Here is a 24,440-nt window from a genome sequence, read left to right as displayed (position 1 = left end):
CTCCTTTAGTTAATTTTGTTGACGAAACCGAAGACATAAATATGTATAAAAATATTTTGTTCATATTATAACCGTGCAAATTGAAATTGATCCTTTTCTTCTAGAGAACCATTTCTAAAAATTCATTTCTTGTTTGTGAAATAGATGTTCTATAAACTCTATACAGGATATAATCCGTTTCCACAGTTCTATTTCATTTCATTAAAACTCTTCTTTCAATAGGTGTAAATAACAAATAAAATGTAGTGTGAAATTTGCCTCGCCTTGTCTCGTCGATGCTATTGAGTCGTGTCAGTTTCAGTGTCCATTAGCTGATTACCAGCGGTAGCTATTGTACTCTGGTTGTTTGAAAATGGAACAATGAATATAAAAGGTTCTGAAGCGAGAGAGGATTGCAAAGTTTTAGGAAAGTTTGCTGCAAACTAAACTAATCTACTTAGTAATGTGTTCGCAGAAAATGTCTGTAGCTAAACTAAAGGAATGTTCTAGAAAACTAAAAGTAGAAGAAAGAACGGCAAAGATTTTGTGTGTAAGTATTCTGACAGAACAAAGTTTCCGTTTATCAGTTGTACTAAGTTAACTTGAGTGCGTAAAATCTCACAAAAAGGAATGCGATAAATAGTAAGTAGGTAGGTACATATTAGTTACATAATCAGAGGGGAAGACGAACTTCAAAAGTAAGAAAGAACGGCAAAGATTTTGTGTGTAAGTATTTAGGTAGTATAGGTGACTGACAGAACAAAGTTTCCGTTTATCAGTTGTACTTACGCAAGTTAACTTGAGTGCGTAAAATCTATACAAAAAGGAATGCGATAAATACGAGTAGTAGTAGTAGGTACATATTAGTTACATAATCAGAGGGGAAGACGAACTTCAAAAGTGATCATTATTGGAAACACGAAAGGTAAACCAAGATGAAGACTAACAGATGGAGTGATCCAAAAAGTGAAAAGCGCCCTATCTTCCACAAATTTTTGTTGTGATCGTCAGCGACACGATTAAGAGGAACATAATATAGAGGCAGATTATTGCATCAGGTTAACATCAACGATCACTACAATCTTCCTTCATGAGACAAGGGTTCCAGAGTGAGAGGTAGGTAATATGTTAAAATATATATTTATTGTTATTTAGTTAAATCTTTGTACATAATCCTTGGAGATTCCGCCAAATATTCCTCTCTTTCACACTCAACTATTTAGATACAAGATATATTGGAATGTAGACACAACACATCCTATCGATTGTGTTAGTAATTAAATTTGTACTATGTGAACCTTGGTCGAGCGTTGACCTGACAAACCTGCAATGTACATACACCACAGATCATCTGCTTAAAATTGGTATAACACAAACAATATGACAGGACAGGACACAAAATATTTGTGCAACTATTACCTAATATAATATAATAAAGTAAATTGCAATAGACTTTCAATAAGGAATCTGCCGTCTATGGCTTTTAAAGAGATTCTGGAGAGTCTATGGCAGAAAAAAAATCTTTATTAATTAGTTTTTCAAGGAATTGAAATTAAATTTGACAGGTCTAACGAGATAGTAGCTCAAGCCGAGCCCCGGAGACGATCATGGGATAATTTTGACCCAATTTATAGAAGTGGGTGAAATATTTTGGAAAGTCAAATGAAAATACTAATACAACGCCTACAAAGTCACGGGAAGAAGTTAATTTAATTAGAATTTTATAAGGTATCTAAATGAACTTCAGTGATGTTGACAGGGACACGCTGATAAATAACGAGACAACAGTTTTAAGCCATTAAGGATAATCATGACATCACCCTCCCCGTGCTAAAACGGTGTCTGTTTTCATTTACAACGAAGATGGCAACGTACAATCAAATCAACTGATGGTAGATGAGAAATTACCGTCACCCATAGACCTGCAAAACTAAAGGAGTGCAAGGACGTAGCCAAAAATTAAGACGAAGGTATCCTTCTGTTAAGGTTTAAAGGCTGCACTGAGCCCTGAGGAGTGATAGTTTATCAACAGTTTAGTTAAGCGAGGCAGAAGCAGAAATATTTTGCACAAATGTAAAGGAAAGCACTGCTAACTATTTAATGGTCAAGATGGAAAAGTTGACATCCTCTGGGATCAATTAATAATTCATCGGAGTCTGTCCTTGGTAGTCTGTGTAACAGAGACATTACCTTCACAAGTCATTACTGCTGATGGATATTGACAGGTTAAACAGCTTCACAGAAAACTCAATTAGTAACCAGATACTAAAATGTATCGACGAGGTCAAGAGGTCAAATTTTCTAATGGCACCTTGTACCAGTGTACCCATTGTTTTGTGGACTGACGCGAAGTTTATCATTCTAAAAATCTTTTGAAACTTATTTAACAAGTTTATTTTCATCTTCAGGCGACTATACATCATAAACTGTCGTGCCGTTTATCATAAAATTTTACTGAGGATCTGTTGTAAAAATGGCAGGGAAAGAAAATCACCAAAGTAGGTATTTTATGAAGTTAATTTCACAGTACATCGAGCGAATATGCGATTTGCATAATGTTATTCATAGCACTGCAATTCATATTTGCATGCAATACTCATTGGTTATAAAAGCAAGTCAAGATTTTGAGTCTTTATTTTTCTTTAACTGAATCCACTGAGGTTTTAGAGACATCACACTAAAATTTTCGTTTTTGACTTCAATTTTGTGAAGTATTTGGTTATTAAATGAAAAATATTATCTAGTTCAGTAGACGTGTTCTCTTGCTATAAAGACTTGGGTTACAATAACCTAACCATGAAATTAAAATTTTGAAAAAACCCCCGACCGCGACATAAGTAGACCGATTTTCATGAAACATGGCTAAGAACAATCCCGACTAACTCAGCTTTCAGACAAAAAAAAAAAAACTAAATCTAAATCGGTTCATCCGTTCGGGAGCTACGATGCCACAGACAGACACACACACAGACATACAAACAGACACGTCACACTTATAACACCCCGTCGTTTTTGCTTGGGGGGTTAAAAATGCCCTTGGTTAAAAACAATTTATTTTGGTTTTGGGTTGAAAACAGCTTCTTTCTTCGCAATTCCCTTTTTAACCCCCGACGCAAAACGACGGGGTGGTGTTATAAGTTTGAAATGTCTGTCTGTCTGTCTGTCTGTCTGTGTCTGTGTCTGTGTCTGTGTCTGTGTCTGTGTGTGTGTGTGTGTGTGTGTGTGTGTGTGTGTGTGTGTGTGTGTGTGTGTGTGTGTGTGTGTGTGTGTGTGTGTGTGTGTGTGTGTGTGTGTGTGTTTTTTTTTTTTTTTTTTTTATAGAGGTAGAAAAATACATTTGCGTATCATCAGGCTTGCGCCCGGTATGTCGGACTCAGATGTTCAATACCGACTAAAAAACCTCCTCTGTCTTCGGCCTCTGTTTCCCCCGCGGCACTGCCGTTAGGTATTACTTCGCGGGGGAGGATCTAGTAATGATACTCTTCCTTCGAGTTTATTCTTAAGTGCCTGTTCTACTAGCTGCTCGATCCCTTTCTAAGCAGCGGAGTTTCTTGAGGACTTCAGTCGCAAAAGAGCTTGTCTCTTCCCAGGCGGTCTCCGATGACAGCATGATGCTCACCAAGGTCTCTGGACGAAGCTTCTGATTTAACGCATCTTCCCAAGTACTGCGGGAGGACTCAAAACGAGGGCACACAAAAAATACATGTTCCGCATCTTCGTTTACGCCGGCGCAGGATGGGCACTCCGGAGACGTGTCGTGCTTAAAACGATACAGATACTCCCGGAAGCACCCATGACCTGATATCATCTGCGTCAGGTAGTAATTAACTTCTCCATGCTCACGGTTCACCCAGGTGTCTATTCGTGGAATAAGACGGTAAGTCCATCGGCCATTTTCCGAGGAATTCCACTCTTTTTGCCATCGTTGTAGGCTGATTTTCCTTTCTTCATCCGTGAGTTCAGCTTGGCTTAATTCGGTAGAACGTTTTCTCCGGTAGAGGGCCTTTCTCTCTTCAGCAAGTAAGCTTATAGGCAGCATACCGGCTATAACGCACACTGCGTCTTGGGACACCGTGCGGAAAGCGCATGCCACTCTCAAGGCACTCAATCGATATACTGGCATCACCTTCCTCCGTGCTTCCTGTGTTTTTAATGCATCAGCCCATATCGGGATGCCATAGGTGAGTACAGAGGTCACTACAGATGATAGTAGTTTCCTCTTCTTCTGCTTTGGTCCTCCTATGTTGGGCATTAGCCGTGCCAAGGCTGTTCTGACTATCGCCGCTTTATCGCTCAAGTGTTGCGCCTGTTGTTTGAAGCTAAGCCGAGCGTCAATCATTACACCTAGGTAGCGAATATAGGGCTTAGATGTTATTTCATGTGCCCCGACTTGCAGTGTGATCGTTTCCAACTGTTTCCTACTAGTAATGAGCACTGCCTCAGTCTTGTGTTCAGCTAATTTTAAGCCAACCGTGTCCATCCATTGGCTGATCCTCTCGAAGGTAATATCAAATGCCAAGTTAATCTCTTCTAGGTGTTTCGCTACGATTACCACGGCAACATCGTCGGCGTACGCCACCAGCTTGACGTCCTTCGGCATTTCCAGCCTGAGTAGTCCGTCATACATAACATTCCACAGTAGCGGACCTAGAACGGAACCTTGAGGTACCCCTCCGGTGATCCTGTACTCTTTTGGACCGGCCTCGGTGTCATATTTCAGGATCCTACCAGAGAAGTAGCTTGCCACTATTTTTAGCAGGTATCTCGGTACGTTCATGTCGCTGAGGGCTCTCAAGATACAATCCCATTTAGCGGAATTAAAGGCGTTCTTGATATCAAGGGTTGCCACCAAGCAGTACTTCTTGGTCCCTCCTTTCCATCTACTTCCTGCAATGGCATCCTTAGCAGTGTTGACGACGTAGTTAATAGCATCCAAAGTAGAGCGGTTTTTTCGAAAGCCATATTGGTTATGTGAGAGCAGCGGTTCGACAACCCTTTCAATCCTACAGTGAATAATCCGTTCCAGTATTTTTCCTGCGGTATCAAGCATGCAAAGCGGACGGTAAGATGATGGTTCGTCAGGAGGTTTTTTCCCCTTAGGCAAAAGCACTAGTCTCTGTTGTTTCCACTTCATAGGAAAACTCCTTCCTTGAGACACTCGTCGTAGACCTCCAAGAATGGTGACGGGTCTAATTTGATGGCTTCTTTTAAGGCAATGTTTGGGATTCCATCTAGTCCCGGGGCTTTTGTGTTTCCCATTCTGGAACATGCTTCCATTAAATGTTGTCCTGTGATAGGTGGAATTTCTTCAATATTGCACTCTTCTGGCTTGTATTGGAGTTCCCTTTGCTGAGGAAACAAGGCTGTTACGATCTTTCCAAGGAGCTTGGGACACGTGGGCGATGGCGTTGGCTGAGTTTTCAGGTGTGTCATAACCACTTTGTACGGCCTGCCCCACGGGTCATCCTCTACTTCATCGATCAGTTCTCTCCAGCATTGTCTCTTACTGACCTTAATGGCTTTGTTCAGCCTTCGGCGTGCATTCTTATACTCCGTCACAAGATCCTCAGAGTTTGGTTTGTTTCGACCTCGCTGTGATGCCCTTCTCTTGCTGAAGCACTCTACACGAAGAGCAGCAATCTGGTCATTCCACCAGTGAACCGGTGGTAGCTGATTGAGTCCACGCTTTCGGGGCATACAGGCATCACAGGCTCGTGTGACTTTCCTCATTACATCTTCCGCTTTCTTTTCAGCTTTACCAACACTGATAGGGTTGATGTCCAGTGCTATCTTAAACGTCTCACGATCAAAGGCATTCGCTTTCCATCCAACTGTATTTGTTTTTTTTGTGCTCTTTTTTGGTCCCCCACCAGTTGATACTTCCCATACGATCGCACAGTGATCACTAGCAGTGTAAATAACCATTACCTCCCATGAGCTATTTCTGACTAGATTGCTGCTAACAAAAGTGAGATCTACGATGGAAGTGGCTTCTCCCTTAATAAATGTAGGTTTATCGCCCGTATTCAGTAAGACCATATCCAATGTTGACATAGCTTCCAGTAGCGCTATTCCTCGCGCATTCGTTTCTCTACTGCCCCAGTCAGTTGCCCAAGAGTTGAAGTCTCCTGCTATTGCCAATCGCGAGTGCTGTTCCGCGTCTTTGGTGAGTCGATCTAAGAATTCCACAAATTGGTCCAGTGAGAGGCTGGGTGGGGCATAGCAGCTATAGAAGTTTATTCCGCCCAGTTTCGCAGCCACAAAACCAGCTTCAGTACCATTGACAGCGTCCTGGAACGGGTGCTTGCCACATGACCAAATGGCAGCCTTAGTGGTGCTGTCCGTTTCCCAAGGTTTACTAGCAAGGTGTCTATATGGCTCTGAGATCAATGCAAGATCTGGCTTTAGGTCACGCACGGTTTGAAGGAGCAAATCGTGTGCCGCTTCACAGTGATTGAGGTTTATCTGCAATATTTTCATACTGGTTTTTTCTTTACCTTCTGGAGTGCTGCCTTTAGGACAGGGCATCTGCTACTTCCGGCGATGTGATCCAAATTTTTTGGGTCGCCTTTTTCGACGCAGAGAGAGCATCGAGCGTCATTCTTGCAGGCAACAGCTTTGTGGCCAGTTTTTCCGCACTTCATGCAGCAATTGGATCGATCCACTTCGCTTTTGCATTTGGTGGCAAGATGGCCGTAGTGCCAACACCTGAAACACTTCGTTAATCTTTCCAGTCTTCTTATCCGGCAGTTAACCCAGCCAATCCTGATTTTGCTTTGCCTTTTCAGTATTTTCTCCGCAATAGGTGCAGCCAATGTAACTAATGCGGTCTGAGTACCACCGTAGGCTTTACGCAGTGACTTTATGGCAGTCAGCATGATTTCTCCTTCGTCTTCAGATGCGTTCTGCAGGGCTGCGATGATTTCCTCTTTAGTCGTCATCTCGTCAAGGTCGCGGATTTCGATATCTTCCTGCGGCCCCTTGCCAATCACTTGCGCATCATCTCCCAGGATACTACTAATGGTCTTTTGCAGGCTATGACCTTTGTCTGCATTTTCTTTTGTAAGAATTATTAGTAAGTCGCCGGTGGCGGTCCTGCGGATTTTATCGACTGAGGCCCGGACTTGTTCATCAGGAACATCTTTCTTAACTCGACTAAGTATTTCAGAGTATTTTTCTTTTTCCTTTGGACGAACGATAAGTGCATTTGGCCTAGTCACTGATCTCGGTTGCTTCTTGTGGTGCAGTTTCTTGGCTTTCTTAGATTTCATTGTCTGCCAGTCTGCTTCTTTATTTTCGGCGGGCTTTATTACTTCGTTAGCGGGTGGAGTTGGCCGTGTCTCCTTCATTTTCTTTTTTTCATTGGTCCCTGTTTCTGGTGACGTTCGTTGTCTACGCTTTGCTCTGCGGATTTCCCGGTTATCTCCACTTACTGATTCACAGTCAGCTTCTATTTCAGTGTCCACTGTGGTTGTGGTCTCCGTGAGTGTTCGTCTATGTATTGTTGTGGGTGTTGCCACAACGTTTACCGCCACATTAATAGGGCGCGCTTCTTCCAGTGCCTTAAGCTTTCTGAAAACACTGCCAATACTGGCCACTTTGGTCTTAATAGCCTTGTGTACGTTTATCTTTGGCTGGACAAACTCTTGAAGTTCATTGATGAGCGTTTCCAAGTGTTTCAGCGCTTGCGACCTCTTCGTTTCAGCGGTCGAGTCTAATGCTGCTTGTTGGACAGGCTGTCCACTGTTCACCTCCAGCTTATCCAGGCGCTCCAATGCTTCTTGTCGTTTCTTCTCGGTGTGTGTGTGTGTGTGTGTGTGTGTGTGTGTGTGTGTGTGTGTGTGTGTGTGTGTGTGTGTGTGTGTGTGTGTGTGTGTGTGTGTGTGTGTGTGTGTGTGTGTGGCATCGTAGCACCCGAACGGATGAACCGATTTTGATTTAGTTTTTTTTGTTTCAAAGCTGAGTTAGTCGGGAGTGTTGTTAGCCATGTTTCATGAAAATCGGTCCACTATATCGGGGGTTATTTTCAAAATTATAATTTTGTGGTTAGGTTAGTAAATTTGCTGATTTCTCTGACAAGTTTGAACAATATCAGAGCCATGTTTTTTTGAACGTTTTCGATTACGTCCAGCTAAGTGAGAATGAATGGTTTGAGAATGAAAATGTCAATATAAATAAGTTGGAAATTATAGAACGGTTGCATAATAGATGTTTACGTGATATTGTTAAAGCAGAACAAAGACGGAGGCCTTGCGGTTCGTTGACATCGGCGGTAGAGTAGAAGAGTTAGTGCATTTGATAATAATGCCTAGATTTATTTATACATACATACATATAATGCATCCCATAAAGGGGTAGGCAGAGCACATGAACTATAAGTTTCAGTGCCACTTGGCAAAAAGGGGTTGAAAGAAATCGAAATTGTGACAGACAGCTTACGCCACAATTGAACCCATATCCCACAGTTTACGACACCCACTTAACCCGTCACCACACGGGTAATTTATTTATATTATGCCGTAACTTATACCAGACGCTTGAAACTCTCTCTAGCTTACCCTATCTAATTTCTTAACTACGGCCGGCGGAAATGATCAGGAAATAATGATTATCAATTCTTTACAGTTTTTTCTAACACATATACATATAAAAATCTGCTTTGAAAATTTAAAGAAAGTTGTGTTTTAAAAAAACCTTATAGCAAAAAAATGGCTGACGTTCCTAGCCAGCTTATATTTAGACATTAAACGTCGATACGAACTATAACATTATCTCAACGTTTCTCTCTTGAAAATGAGGAAGATCTGGCGGTTCTGGGCTCTTAGTCTATTAGGTATCTTAAATTTCCTATCGCGGCGAAAGTCACGATACTCACGATCCCCTGATTTTACATTAAAATGATAACGGGCCAAAGTTTACAATGAAACCAGCCATGCTGTTGTACGCTGGCGTCGATAGCTGAAGTGCAATCTGTGCCTAGCGATATAACAGTTGGCGAATAGTGTGCAACCGACAGATGGCGTTAGTGGGACAAGGAAGGAAAAAATAAACTGGACAAGTGCTTAAAGAAAGAGAAGATCTGCTATGTCGGGACGGGAGGACCGCTTGTTGTCTAAATTTTATGTAATATTTATTCGTACTTACAGTTTCTTTTGCTATGAATGAGCAAAAACATGTTTTTACATAGTACTTGTAATCGAACTATTCGGACGACGTCAAAGTACCTAACCCTAATTTATGAAAAATCTATGCCTAGAGTTCATAACTTCATCGTCATAAGATTCATCATGCATAAGGCACATGTGAGTGTGTTTAGTAAAACGTTCCACTTTGTCGGTTACCATTAAGGCGAGATTTACTTGTATCTTTATATGAATAAACTGACAAAGCTGCTTTATAGCAATCGACACCGTGCACACTCACATATAGAGGGGTACATAATCGGTTATGATTGGGTTAGGTTTGATAATTAGTGCAAGACCTTCGAAGTCTTGTCAAATGTTAAGATACTGTAGCCAAATGATTTACAAACTAGAGCGAATAAGATACTTGAGTCAGTGCCGTGATGAAGTAAGGTTAATGTGGAAAGATTGGAAAGAATTTTCAAATAATAAGCATACCATCTTACGTTATGCAATGGAACTAAACAGCAAAACTTGAAACATCGATTAAGTTGAAGGTAATTATATTTTTCGAATGATAACTTTTTTGCCTTTGGGAGAACGAGACTGTCTGCCGTATCCGTATCGGTATGGCAAGGGGTAGGTAATGGGACTCTACGTGTTGGCTTCGGCCCCAAGTACCTACGCCTCCCATATATAATATCCCATAGATAATGTTGTAGACATTCATAATATAAAACAATGTCTCTTAAATGGTCATAAATTTTCTGACAAGTAAATGAAATGCCAACTTATTTTTGTTCAAACGAATCAAAATTATTCTTAAGACCCTACTACGCCGCCACAGAAGGCAAGGTAGCAAGGTAGCTACCAAAAAGATAACTTGACGCCAAGTTGAGTGGAAACTTTTTCAGTGACGCTATAAACCAATGTTTATGACAAGTTTTCGTTAAATTTTATTATTTAAGTGTTCTGAATAAAGTTTATCCCTTTACTTATGCCATTCATTCATTTATCAAGAAAAACTCAAACATTAGAAGATCACACACTAGCCATGAACAAAATCTATGTAAATTACACCAAGGTCAACATCCACAGTTCCACCCATTTACGCTGAAATGAAAAGTCACGACGTTAAAGTCGATTCTAATTTATCCATTTACTTTGGTTTTGATAATCCGCACAACTTTCACTTGTTTCGCATGCTATCAGCGTTACTGCGCTTTCACATTATCCGATCCGATATCGGATGTCGAACCAACATCCCATACATTACAGGCGCCATCTTGGATTTTTTCCATTGGAATCCTTCAGCGACATCCGATATCGGATCGGCTAATGTGAAAACGGACTAAATGTTTTCCCGAACTAATCGACGCGAAATCGGCTTTCGCCGACCAAACATCGCTCGCTTGCATAAAGATGCTTACGCGTTGTCGTGGCTGAAGGCTGAACACAGTCGTGCGCATGTTTGAGAATTTTCAGAATTTGGGACACCCCAATTAGCGAAAGTTGTTAACAAAAATTAACTCACTGTCAGTTTCGTGACGATAATTAAGCATGAAATTTCTATAAAAATATTGTTTTTGTGTTAATAACATAAACTTTAAGCGATAATCTACACATGAAATAAAACTATGGAAACGGATTAAATCGCGTATAATGAATTTAAAATACATCCCGACGTTTCGAACTCTTTACAGCGTTCGTGGTCAACGGGTGACTGAGGAAAAATTAAAATGTGCAAAAGCTACCCACTTACAAGAAATATTAACGAACCATGACCACAAATAATATAGATTTCTAAGGCAGGTAATTGGTTAATTATTATTATTTTTTTTTTTTTTTTTTTTTCTTTTTTTTTAACAGAGTAATGGTAAAATTTTTTGAATATTGTATAATTGGCTTTATTAATAGTGTGTGAACCTGCCTTAGAAATCTATATTATTTGTGGTCATGGTTCGTTAATATTTCTTGTAAGTGGGTAGCTTTTGCACATTTTAATTTTTCCTCAGTCACCCGTTGACCACGAACGCTGTAAAGAGTTCGAAACGTCGGGATGTATTTTAAATTCATTATACGCGATTTAATCCGTTTCCATAGTTTTATTTCATGAGTAACTATCGCGGTAACCGAAGACAATATTACGATAATCTACATTCAGAATGTGAAAAAAGTAAATTTTTAGACAGATTTTATGCTTAACTGTCGTCACAAAACTGACAGTGAGTTAATTTTTGTTGAGTCAACTTTCGCTAATTGGGGTGTCCCAAATTCTGAAAATGCCCATTTATACTAAGGAGCGATTTTTGGTCAACAAGAACCGATTCGGCGTCGATTGTTTTGGGAGACTTACTCATCTTCAACGTAGTATTAAATAACATCAAAACCTTAGTACATATTGTTAAAACTGCATTGGGCTCATTATCTGCACGTGCGAGGTTGATTGATAACAGCTATGTATACAATGGACACGGGCTCATCACGATCTCGTGCAGTTTAAATATTATGTCAACTATTAGTGCAACAGACGATAATGATCGTGGCACAGAATATTATATGTACATGTTTGAGAGACTTCTCAAACTCTCAACTTACGATGAAAATATTTAAGAGGCGAGGCGTACCCAAGAGTGTAGCTGTGTAACTCGCTGATGAAGAAAAAAGTTTCTTAACAAATGTATGTAAAACTTTGCTTAGGTTTGTCTATTTTGACAAGACTAAAATGCACGAGTATGCACGCTTTTGACAATGCGCATTGCACACCTCTCACAAAATAAACCAGCCTGTCGTGGAATTGTAAGCTGGCGGTGTCGCTATCCAATACAGGTACAAGACACTGCGTGATTTTTAAACAGTTTCAGAGACTGCTGAAAGCGTGCTAAAAGCATCTTATCAAAAACAAATTAACCTGAGAATGATCTTCAGCCTTTAAACAAGATAATTTCACGTTGTCCTGATAAGGGTTAAATGAAGAACTCACGATAAGTACAGTGAATTATAAATCTTACTACCACTGCAGAACGGTCGGTCCTCAATTGTACAGTTACTGTTACTATGAAGATTGGCCTTCGAACTTTATGATAGTGCCAATGCAGTGCAATGTCAGCTATGTCGGTCAGATATGACCGCATGAAGTAAAAATATTTACGATTAATTTATTTTTATATCAAGCCATTGATGGCTGGTAGGTAACTACTGTAGGATCTTAGTTTTTAAACGAACTTGTACAAAAACAGTATAGTTGTAATTTATAGTTTTCTACTATCGCGTGATAATGATGTTATTGATAACTAATGCGTGAGTTGCATGGCATGACCCCTTTCCTCAACAGATTATGACAAGGCTCTGACTGCGGAATAAACTCCCTGAACTTGTTTTCTCAAGGGTCTAGATGCTTCATTCGCGACGTGCACGACTGGTGCTGCCGCTGCCCTCATTTTGTGGGCTTTTCCATATAAAATTGTATGGTGTTGGTGTCAAATTAGTTTCCGTGGCCGCCGCTGACATTAATGTTGGATGCCCACAAGATGCCCGTTACGCACGTTGCCAATAGGGCTCTTCAAGTTGGAGTCTCATACCTATCTACGGGTTTTTTTATAACGATTAAACGGATAGTAAGTTTATTTGGTAGCAAAGTAGTAGGTAAAATCATATTAAGCTAAGTCTAAAGCGATTTTGACAGCCTTGCAGCTTCTGCTTCTGCAGTTATTTTGAACTTTGAACATCAAACTTCTACGAATTGAGGACGATATCGAAATCGTAACGAAGCTTTTATAATTGCTTAATACCATAATAAACAGATTAAACTTTATCGACCTCTTAAGATGAATGTATAATTTGTTTCTTTTCCTCTGTTTGCATAACAGCCGGGTTACGTTACTGTCATCGATTTTAACCGACGGTTAATATAATAACCGCGGGTTACCAGGCCCGGTGGAGTGTGACCGCTTCCTTATTATACTGTCGTTTAGTAAACTATACATCCATACTAATATTATAAATGGGAAAGTGTTTGTGTCTGTTTTTTTGTCCGTCTTTCTTTCACGGCAAAACGGAGCGACGAATTGATGTCATTTAGATTTAGTTTTTTTTTTTAAGTGGAGATAGTTTTTTCAAAATTTTAATTTTTATTGAAGTTGAAGGGATGATGGAGAGTGACATAGGCTACTTTTTATCTCTTTCTAACGCGAGCGAAGCCGCGGGCCAAAGCTAGTTTGTAATAAAATAAAGCATGCGATTTAATGCTTCAAATGCTTGTTCAAAGCCGCTAGTCGACAAGTGTATGGAACAAAAACACTATTTAAACCTCGACGCAAAAACGACGGTGTGTTATAAGTTTGACGTGTCTGTCTTTATCTGTCTTTCTGTCTGTGTGTGTGTCTGTCTGTGGCATCGTAGCTCCCGAACGGATGAACCCATTTAGATTTAGTTTTTTTTGTTTGAAAGCTGAGTTAGTCGGGAGTGTTCTTAGCCATGTTTCATGAAAATCGGTCCACTATGATGGGGTTTTTTCAAATTTTTGTAGAGATTATTTTAGACCACAAACATGTGATGATAAGGGTATGTTGTTTGAATAATGCTTGCAGTTTCATCAGTCGGTTTTATATCGGCTTTCTTTAATATTTCTTTTATTTTTGGCTTTCGGTAATGTATCTACGAAATCAGCAATTCCCGTTAAGTTTGTACATTTGGATCACGTCTCCGATTTGGATAAAATCGGTTTCCAAAAATGTCCTAGGTTGATTGTATCGAAAACTGAATAAACTGCATCATTCGAACTTCGATTGGATATGGAACGGATATCATAGTGTCATTTCTTCAAATAAAAACATACTATTTCATATATCCGATCTATCTATATCGTATGGAAATATACGTCACAAGTAAGTATATATTAAAGTTAGAAGCGAGCAGAATACATATTAGAAATAAAACTTGAAATCTCTGTGTTGAATCGCTGCGTTATGTAATACCTACTTCACTGCATTTCCATAGCTATTTGACATCATTTAATTTTTCGTTATGCCCGCTATGAAATAATATTTGGCGTGAAGTTTCGTCAGTGAAATTTAACACGCCTAATTATTCAACGAATTTATTTAACAACAACCATTGGTACCATACTAGTTTCTACTTGGTTAAGAAAAAATTGCGATGAAAATTGAAAATCTTCTTAGATATTTAAAGTCACACACAGGTCGAACGCGATTAATTAACATTATTTTTACCTTTTTTCCCAACGTTTCGGCCAGGTTGCACTGGCCGTGGTCGCGGTAGAATGACGTCCCAGCAAAGTGTCACCGGAGATGTAAACAACACAAAACTACCCGATATTAATTTATATAAATGTTCGGGGTAGACAAATAAATATAATCTACCCGCTTTTAGTTATTGTTTATTTCCCACCGCACGACACACAGTACTCACAACATCCGCGCACTGGTCCGAAGATAGATCTTTTGGTTTGAACATTTGAATCACTGGTTTAATCGCGTTCGACCTGTGTGTGACTTTAAATATGTGTACAAAGCGCGAGAACTTAAAGTGTAATCTTCTTAGAGCCCAGATTTAGCTTTAAATCGGATGTCCATGACGACGATTTTGTATAAACGAGACTACAACAATCATTTGGGATTAGATTTATGAGTATAGTTGCCAAGCGATCCCCAAGCTTGCTTGAGAAATTGCAAAAAGCTGGGTCCAACACAAAATGATTAAAATTTTTCGCAAGATAACTTTGAAGAAAACAAATCTGGACATATCCAATCAGCGTAGTGTCATTAGAAAATGCAAATTTCATCCTTGGCTTTATTTCAACGAAGTATAATGAGCAAACAAGGGAAGCTCGTAATAAAATAAAAGAGCAAAGAAATGGCGTATTCCTCGTTAAATTGTATTTTCCTACAAACCCACTCATTTTAATGGAAGAATTGTTTCTGCAGGAAATGTAGAAATATTAAAGGTCGCTATGAAATACTGCTATAAAATGCGCTGAATTTTATACGAGCAAAAGTGGGAGCGAAATGTTAGGACTTGCAAGCGCAACTGGACATTATAAATGTATTTGAATAATAGATTTCTAGATAGGACCTATGAAACATTGGAATAATAGGACCTACTTAATCATATGTATACATCGACAGAAGTCAAACGGAATGAAAGAAAAAAGTTATGTAAATGACAAAGGCTACAAGAATCATTACGACACATAATATAGGTAATAAAGTTTCCATTGGCCAGGGTGTCACCCCGGATTCATTTGGTAGAGGTACCTTATTATAAGAGTGATACACAAAGAGATTCACATTATTCTCCAGAATAACTTGTCGACGAAAGTGCAAGTTAATTGTTAAAGTTGAATTAGGTACTTCACTAGTAATAAATTTTGTTGGGAATCGGCTTGTATGGACCAGCCGCTGCTGGTATTAAGTAGAAGTGCCTACCGCCTGTCCGTCCGTCCATCTCTCTCTGTCTGTCTATCTATCTTCTATCTGTGTGTTACGAGTATTCTAGCACAAGATGCTGACAGTGCCACAGAGAGAGGAATTGTATGCCCGATCCCAACACGTATTGCCGTTGTCACTCGACACTGTATGCCCGAAGGGCATATAGCACCACTATACCTATCAAACTACCAATCTACCTGTCCGTCAATCCGTCTGTGCGTCTCTCTATCTTTCTGTCTGTTCGTCTGTCCGTCTATCCATCTGTCTGTCTATCTGTCTTGTATCTGTGTGATACCTGTTTAACAGCGCCGTCGACGTAGTCCTCGCAGACGTTCTTGGCGAAGAAGGTCTCGACGGGGAAGGTGCGCCCGGGGATGGTGAAGGTGGGCACGTTCCCGAAGAACGCAGAGAACTTGGACGAGTCCATGGTGGCCGAGGTCACGATTAACTTCAGGTCGCTGCGGCGGGCTACCACCTAAGGACAAATGGAAAATTAAAAGAATGTTCTTAAAATTTACGAAATTTTTTGAAATCTTTGACAAATATATAACGAGTATTTTCATGGACATTTAATCACATTTGAAAAGGTCTTTTGGCACTTCGCTAGACTCACTTCTTCTCATTAATTGGTTATGGTTATTGTGGAATTTCACACGTTGAGATGGCGATTGACCCGTCAATAGAGATGTATGGAAGAGGAAGACATGCTCCGCTGACCCCAAGTGACTGGCATAAGGGACAGAGGATGATGATGATGATGATGTGAAACTTCACCCTACTACCATACTTAACACGGACAACTATGTAATGAAATATGGTTTGTCTGTTTTAACTTTAAACTAACAGTCATTGTCCGTCGAACTGATAGACCCCGTTGTTCAACAATCAACATGAAATTTTTGAATAGAGCCCATAAATATCTATAAAATTACAAGTACCTAGGTATACACTATACATATCTACATAACTGTGTATTACATTAGCTACAACTGCTACAAGTAATTGTATTAAGTTAATTAACAGACAGTCTTGCTGTGAGTCACTGTCTGTGTTCTTGCCATTTTGCGACTTGGCCCTTTGTTTAACTTTGGGCATTAAAAGTGCAAACACCCCGTGATCTTTACACTCACTCTTAATTTTGTTCAAGTAAATAAATGCAGGGACGTTTTTGTCAAAGTTCGTGAGAAATATAGAAAGTTGGAGCTACTTTATTGAGGTAGCTCTAAACTATGCAAAACACAGTTTACAATTCTTACAATTCTTCTTCCTCATCCAAGCGTTTTGTTACCCTAGTGTCCGCTTTTCGATTTCGATTCCCCACTTTCAACAGGTTTTTCACATCCTCAAGTTTGAGATTGTTTTCTTTCATGTCCGCTTTCAGAGTCTTTCATGTCCGCTTTTCAAATAATTGCTATTTTACGTTTACAAAGTACAACGGGACTTTGTAATGAAAGCCAAAGGTTTTGTTCGGCCCCATCTGGCTCATTCAAAGAAAACCAGAGAAGCATAGCCAGGCCTGACGTGGTGAAAAAAATTGATACCCTTGACCAAACTGTACAAATGAACATGATTTACAATGGAATAAATGAATATGAATATGATGAAAAGAATTGTTAAAGAATGGCACTTTCAAATCAAATTAATTGGCAATCGTCTTCGCTTTTTTGAAGCACATTCTCCAGATTCGTGACTCTACGTAACATGTCATACACATACGATTATCTTAACCTCATGTCATACTTATGAACGCTGATCAACATTTGTTCGGCGATTATCTTCATCACCCACGTTTTGATTATAAAGTGTGATAGACAACGTCAACAACTCAATTGCTAATAAGGAATAAGATCCATGATTTTTAAAAGATGAACAAATGTTGATTATAAGGAGAATAGCCTACAGTTCAGATACAGAAGAGATGCGTTAAGTGTAGAAACTTGAAAAGGCGTTAATAATAGCAATTACAATTAAGTTCAGTTTCACGCTCCATCAGGTCGCATTCTATTTGCGTAATATGGCCGCATATTCCTACAGTTTACAGAGCGCTGGCGAGTAGAAAATACAATGTTATTATTTTACGATGAAAGTAGCAAATAACTTTGTTTACGACTTTAGTTCTCTCTTGAGTTTGGAGGAATATCCTGAATTATATAGACGTGATTGTACTGTATCATAGCGTAGCTTACTCGTAAATGCCTAGTTAATAGTTGCATTATAGAAATAAATATTTAAGTAATTGTAACCTTAAAAGTATTTGCAACAAAAATTTACTTTTTATTTTATTTGTATTCCTTCAAAGAACCTTTAATTGAAAATAAAAAAAGAACGACTACACACTACAGTATATGAACAGAGGCCTACTATTTTAATAGTGTTGCTACTACGAGTGGCAACTTATCAAAATATATCGAGATGCGCTTAAAGTTTAAGTTGGTAGTGATAACTACGTTCGGTGTTCAAACGACAGGGTCAATAGCACCAGAAAAAAATGCATTCACTCGTACTTTGTATTTATCCTTTGCCTCAATAAATGCACCTTCATTTACATGAATACGTTGGTTTCGTAATAAAACCACAAGAATGTGAAAAGTTATTAACATTGAAAGTACGCTTGTGTTTCTTTATAACATTTTTTGCATTTTTAATCAGGAGCCCTTTGTCGCGAAAAATTGCGACTGAATTTTTTTTTTTTTACGTGCAGATTTTCTTACGAGAATTTAACCCTTTAACTATTTTGACGTTTGTTTTACTCATTCGATTTTGAACTGTATTTTTTATTGTAGAGATGCGTTTTTGTTTTAAGTGTGATGGCAAGTATTTTGCCGTTACCGATTAAAGGGTTGACCATAGCCGAACACCATTTTGTGATATTTTCAATTTAATACATTATCATTACTTTCCACCTCGGGCCCCGTAGCCGAATAGCACAAACGCTCAGGAAACGCTCGAGAAACGAAACGCTCGTAGGTATGTATCTCTATCGCTCTTGCGCATTAGCGCGACAGAGCCAGACTACCTTTCGCGGTGTTTCGTTTTCGTTTCGTGTCGCAGAAATGTCATTCGACTACGGCACCAGTGCTCTTACTTCGAAGATCCTTGCCAGTTATTTACCAAGCTCATCTGAGCATATCACGGAAGCAATATTACTTTAATTCCCTCATTCATTTCATTCGTGCCAGCTCTTGTGAATTTACCTGTACTTGTCAAGTGGAAACTTCAATGGGTCATATGTATTGAAATACGATACACGTGCAAAGGAATTCGCAACTCATGTCGATTTAAGACTCCCTTCGTTTCAAATTATCTTTTTAACGCACGTGTGCCATAGGCGTGGAAGCGCTGGTGGTTCAGCGGTAAGAGCGTGTGACTTTCAATCCGGAGGTCGCATGTTCGAACCTCGGGTATATTTGCCAGGTGAGAGGTGTGAGGAAACCGGACTAATTCCAATAAGGCCTATTTAGTTACCCTTTGGGTTCGAACTGTTGGAAGGTCAGATGGCAGTCGCTTTCGTAAAACTAGTACCTATGTCAAATTTTGGGATTAGATGTCAAAGCGGACGGCAAATCGGCGGATAACGCAAGAAGGATGATGTCGCACGTGTACCGTAATGTACTATTGGGGTTCCGTAGTCAACTAGGAACCCTTATAGTTTCGCCATGTCTGTCTATCCGTCCGTCCGTCCGTCCGCGGATAATCTCAGTGACCGTTAGCTGAAATTTGATACCAATATGTATATCAATCACGCCGACAAAGTGGTAAAATAAAAAGTGGAAAAAATGCTTTGTTAGGGTACCCCCCCACATGTAAAGTGGGGACTGTTTTTTTTTTCATTCCATCGCCAACGTGATTGTTGGATAGGTATTTAAAAATGAATAAGGGTTTACTAAAATCGCTTTTTGATAATATTAATATTTTCGGAAATAATCGCTGCTGAAGGAAAAAAAAGTGTGCCCCCTCTAACTTTTGAACCATATGTTTAAAAAATATGAAAAAAAATCACAAAAGTAGAACTTTATAAACACTTTCTAGGAAAATTGTTTTGAACTTGATAGGTTTAGTAGTTTTCGAGAAAAATACGGAAAACTACGGAACCCTATACTGAGCGTGGCCCGACACGCTCTTGGCCGGTTTTTTTAGTATATAAAAAAAATAAATAAAAAAATAAAAATGATTTATTCAGTAGCACAGATAGTTTACAACAATCAGGTTGGTGCCTCTTTTTAAGTATGAAAATACCTGTGTCAAGAGACACCGCTCCTCCATCAAGATTAGCTACAATGTTAATAATATGGTGTAGGTAGTTGACAAAATTTAATTATTTCAAGACAAGAAGTAAAAACTAATAACTATTACATTTATTTTACATGAAAACAGGTTGTAAATTATTACACATTAAACACTAATAAGTACACGTGCGTTTATTTGTGTGTGTGTGTGTGTGTGTGTGTGTGTGTGTGTGTGTGTGTGTGTGTGTGTGTGTGTGTGTGTGTGTGTGTGTGTGTGTGTGTGTGTGTGTGTGTGTGTGTGTGTACTGTGTGTGTGTGTACTGTGTGTGTGTGTGTGTGTGTGTGTGTGTGTGTGTGTGTGTACTGTGTGTGTGTATTTTCATATTTTGACACTTAATTTACTAAGAGGTTTTCTATTTCATTGTAGGTCATTGTTTTGATCCAGTCTAGTACTTTCTTTTTACATTCTCTGTAAGACATAGGATGAATATTTAGTAATTTATTAGCACTATTGTATACCCTCGTCGATCTTATAAGGTATTGCCTTTTTGCAAACACGGTTTTCGCAGGTAGAAGAGGAATTGCATATGGATTTTGTGCCTTGTAGTTGTTATCGACTCTACTGGAAAATAAATTAGTTTGTGTTTGCGCATAATAATATTTAGGATGTATAATTTTCGGACTGATAAGAGGCCACATAGCTCATACAAGTCATTGGTTGGAAATGTAAAGGGCTTGAAAAACATTACTTTCAGTAAAGCTCGCTGGGCTCTTTCTAATTGTAAAAATTTGGTTTTTGTTGCACCACCCCAGACGGTGATACAGTACGAGAGAACGGATTGTCCGAGGGAAATATAGATTTGCTTTAACAGTTTCGCAGTGGCAACATGTCTTAATTGTTTAAATGACCATATAAGTTTCCGAATTCGCGATATCATAAGTTCAGATTGCACATGCCATGTCAGTCTCTGGTCAATCATTACTCCTAAATACTTAACATGATCAACTTTCTTGATGACCGGGCAGATACAATCTGACTGATTTTCGTTGTTACAGCTGTGAATTCTAATTCTGAAAGAAGTATCTGGTTGGGTACTGTTAGTCATTGTGAAGCAGATGTAATTGGTTTTTTGCATATTTAAGGTTAATAGGTTCTGCTGCAACCAACGAGCAATTTTGGATAGGCCGTTCTCAGCAAAAGTACGTACTTCCTCCCAGCTATCTCCATAGAAAACCACAGCTGTATCGTCAGCATATGCAAAAATGGTGCCATTGTCAATGGGCATGTTGCACAGTTGGTTAATATAAATAAGAAAGAGCGTTGGTCCCAGGACGCTTCCTTGAGGAACCCCATAGTTGATATCACACTCTTCACTCATGTACTTTCCCACTTTAACCCTCTGTCTACGGTTTTTCAAGTAATCGCTTAGTAGCGAGAGCGGGATACCTCTAATACCAATACTTTCAAGGGCCTTCATAAGGGTAGGAACAGAGACCGTATCAAAGGCTTTTTCAGGTCGAGAAACACAGTCAAACATTTTTTCTTCGTGTCTAGTTTTTGTGTGATTAGAGAAGAAAGAGATGTGACTGCATCTTCTGTTGATATACCTTGTCTGAAGCCAAATTGATTTGATGATAGAATATTATATTTATTAAGATAATTCATTAAGCGGATATTAATAAGTTTTTCTAAGATTTTGGATAAAACGGGTAAAATAGATATAGGTCTATAGTTTGATATAAGGTCTCTGTTTCCACCCTTATACACAGGAGTGACAACAGCGAGTTTTAGTGCATCAGGAAATACTCCTTGCTCGAAACATTTATTTGCAAGATTGGTAATTAGGGGAACCATGACAGCGCTAGCTTGTCTAAGGAACTTAGTAGGTACATCATCCCAGCCAGGAGCACTAGTTGATTTAAGGTTAGAGAGGATAATAAAGATTTCATTTGGATTAGTGTCATAGAGCATAAATGAGTTGACAGGACGGCTACCGACATCGCTAGGACCACCACAGGAGCCGATTTTACTCGTTAAAATTATCTCAGCAAGAGATTTACCAACACTCGAGAAATAATGATTGATATTATTAACAGACGAGATGGGGGAGTTCCCATTACTCTCCAACAATGCTGCGTTGTCATTGTTTGCTTGTTTCCTGTGTGTTATTTTATTTACTTCATTCCATAGTTGTTTCGAATTATTGCTGGCTCTCGTTAGGTTATCGCTATCGTATTTCCGCTTTAATTTCTTAATAAGTCCATTACAAAAATTCCTATACCGTCTGTAAGTAATTCTGAGGGTGATATTTTCAGGGTCGCTACGAAGTTTTAATTGCAGTCTATTTCGATTCCTAATGCAGCGTAGAATGCCAGGTGTAATCCAGGGCTTTTTTATTCGACATTTTCTAGGGATCATCGTGGTGATTGTATTGGCTAAGAGGCAGTTTTTTAATTTGCCAATAATAAGGTCCGTTAGGCGATTTGGATGTATTTCATTATATAAATCAGCTAAGTTTTCCCTCATGAGACAATTGACTGCATTTTCAAAGTTAATGCTAGTTTTAGTTTTCTGCGTAGGTGAGCTGGTTTTGTAGTGGCTGGAATGCAGTAGAGTCATAGCATGGTCTGTAACCGTCGTGTCTAGGACTAGAATGGTTGTTTTTGCATTTATGGAGCTAGGTTTAATCATCACATGGTCAAGGCACGATTTATCCCTTGTCGGTAGAGTATGTCCAGGCAGTATACCGTGCATTGCTAGCATATTTAAGTAACTATCTCTATTTAAACTGGCATACAATTGTTCAGTAGGTCTATAAAGAAGATTTATATTTATGTCTCCGGTAATTATAATGTTTTTATATGTCTTTATGCGCTCTAGGTGCGAGTTTAAAGAATATATAAAGTTTTCGGCGTTATTGTTCGACGGAGAGCGATAAATGCCAAGTATTTTGCTGTCTTTAATAGTTATTTCTAAACAGGAGGCGTGTTTGAGTGATATTTCAGAAACTTTAACCTGGAGGGAGTTATTTACATAAGCAATAACACCGTCGTTTTGGTTTAGATGTTGAGTTGTAAAAAATGTTTGGTAATTATTTAAGGCTGGTATGGGTTTGTCAGGGTTCAGTCTACATTCGCTTAATATAATTATATCTATATCAAATTCAATTTGAGAAATAGTTGCTACTAAATTATCATAATTACAATAAATACTCCTGATATTCTGTGAGATGATAGTAAGATCAGATTGATGGACATTGATGTATTGGCCTACTTCGTCAGAACGGCACTCAGCGCTTTGAAAAGGAGAGGTATGATCTACTAGGTTTATTAAGGACAAGCTACTATTCATTATTTTTATTATTAAAGTCAGAGAAGGTTGCAGGCAAGTATGCACATTCTTTACTCGTGAACGTGCTTTGGTAGAAATGATAGCAAGAGCTGGGTAAATGTGTGATATACACTAATGTATGAGTTGTAGATGCAGGCGAGAAATGTGTGTGATTGTGTGTGTGAATGAAAATTGAAATAGGTATGTAGATATGTTTGTAAATAGCAGTGTAAATCAGTGTATTAAATTGCTTATTTTTTATGGAAAATGTTTTTACATCATTCAAGGAATCAAACTTACAATTAACCCTAGTATACATGGCCAGAAACAATTCAGGGTAACACTTACTGATATAGAGCCTGACAGTTAGTCAGGATTCTTGAAATAGTCTTTGTACTTGCGGCTCGTTCGTAATTAGAATTACAGGCGAAGTTTTGTTTTTTCGAACAAATACTTTGCCCATGCTTGTCCAACAGAACTCATAGCTTTTCGATCTAGCTAAGTCTCGTGCCAAAAATCGAAGACGTGCTGCTTTGGCCGTCAGGTGTTCCGTCACATAGATTGGGGTTTCAAGTGTTCTGTGGCCTAAGTGTTTGGCACATAGCTTATTCGTTTTATTGAAAACGTTGTGGTCTTTACACTTTGACAAAAAGTCAGTTTTTTTAATGGCTGAGACCATTTCGACTATGATGGGCGAATTCGGTTTGTCACTTTGACGGCTTCGAACTCTATATATGTCGGCGATATCAGTAGGCGCTATCGTATAGCCTATATTCTGGGAAAGTGTAGTCACCATACCAATCAAGTCTTCTCGTGTTTCTTTTTCTGTTTTAGGGGCATTTTTAATTTCTAGGTTCTTTTTACGGGCTTCTCGGGACATGTCTTCAATTTTCTCCTCGAGGAGGTTAATATACTCCTTGTCCGCCCGCCGGTCCTTCTCCAGGTTCTCAATTTTCATTTTTAACTCTTCATTTTGCTTGGTCAGAAAGCTAATAGAAGTTTCGATTTTTGCATTAGAAGCTTTTATATCGAGCAGGGTGGGGTTGATTTTTTTGAGCTCTTTTTCTTGAGATACCTTGAGATCTGTTATCATCTGTCTCATTTCTTGTCTAAATTGGTCCATTTCCGTGCCAGGACTATCTCTTGATCTTTTCTTTCTTCGCTGTTCGGCGAAGTTTGGCGGTGTCTTCTTGTTTTCTACGTCCGAGTACGAAGCATCGCTTCCCGATCCCGACATATTCGTCAGCGCGTACTAGGAATGTATGAGTACAAAAGAGGCTAACTGTACGCCCGGGCGCGCGAGTTATGAATGGAGTAGGCGGGGCACGCACGG

General features: G+C 39.1%; 1 protein-coding gene across 1 annotated transcript in view; it reads right to left on the bottom strand.

The window, feature by feature from the left end:
* Positions 1-24,440, bottom strand: part of LOC125231724 (pre-mRNA-splicing factor ATP-dependent RNA helicase PRP16) — a 197,650-nt gene that overhangs the window by 21,042 nt on the left and 152,168 nt on the right. The window contains 1 exon segment of the mRNA XM_048137273.1: positions 15,846-16,025. Coding sequence (XP_047993230.1) covers positions 15,846-16,025 — 180 coding nt within the window.

Source organism: Leguminivora glycinivorella, chromosome 12 (genome assembly GCF_023078275.1).
Source record: "Leguminivora glycinivorella isolate SPB_JAAS2020 chromosome 12, LegGlyc_1.1, whole genome shotgun sequence".
Lineage (NCBI taxonomy): Eukaryota > Metazoa > Arthropoda > Insecta > Lepidoptera > Tortricidae > Leguminivora > Leguminivora glycinivorella.
Note: the sequence above shows the minus strand (reverse complement) of the source record. Positions and strands in the feature narration are given on the sequence as shown.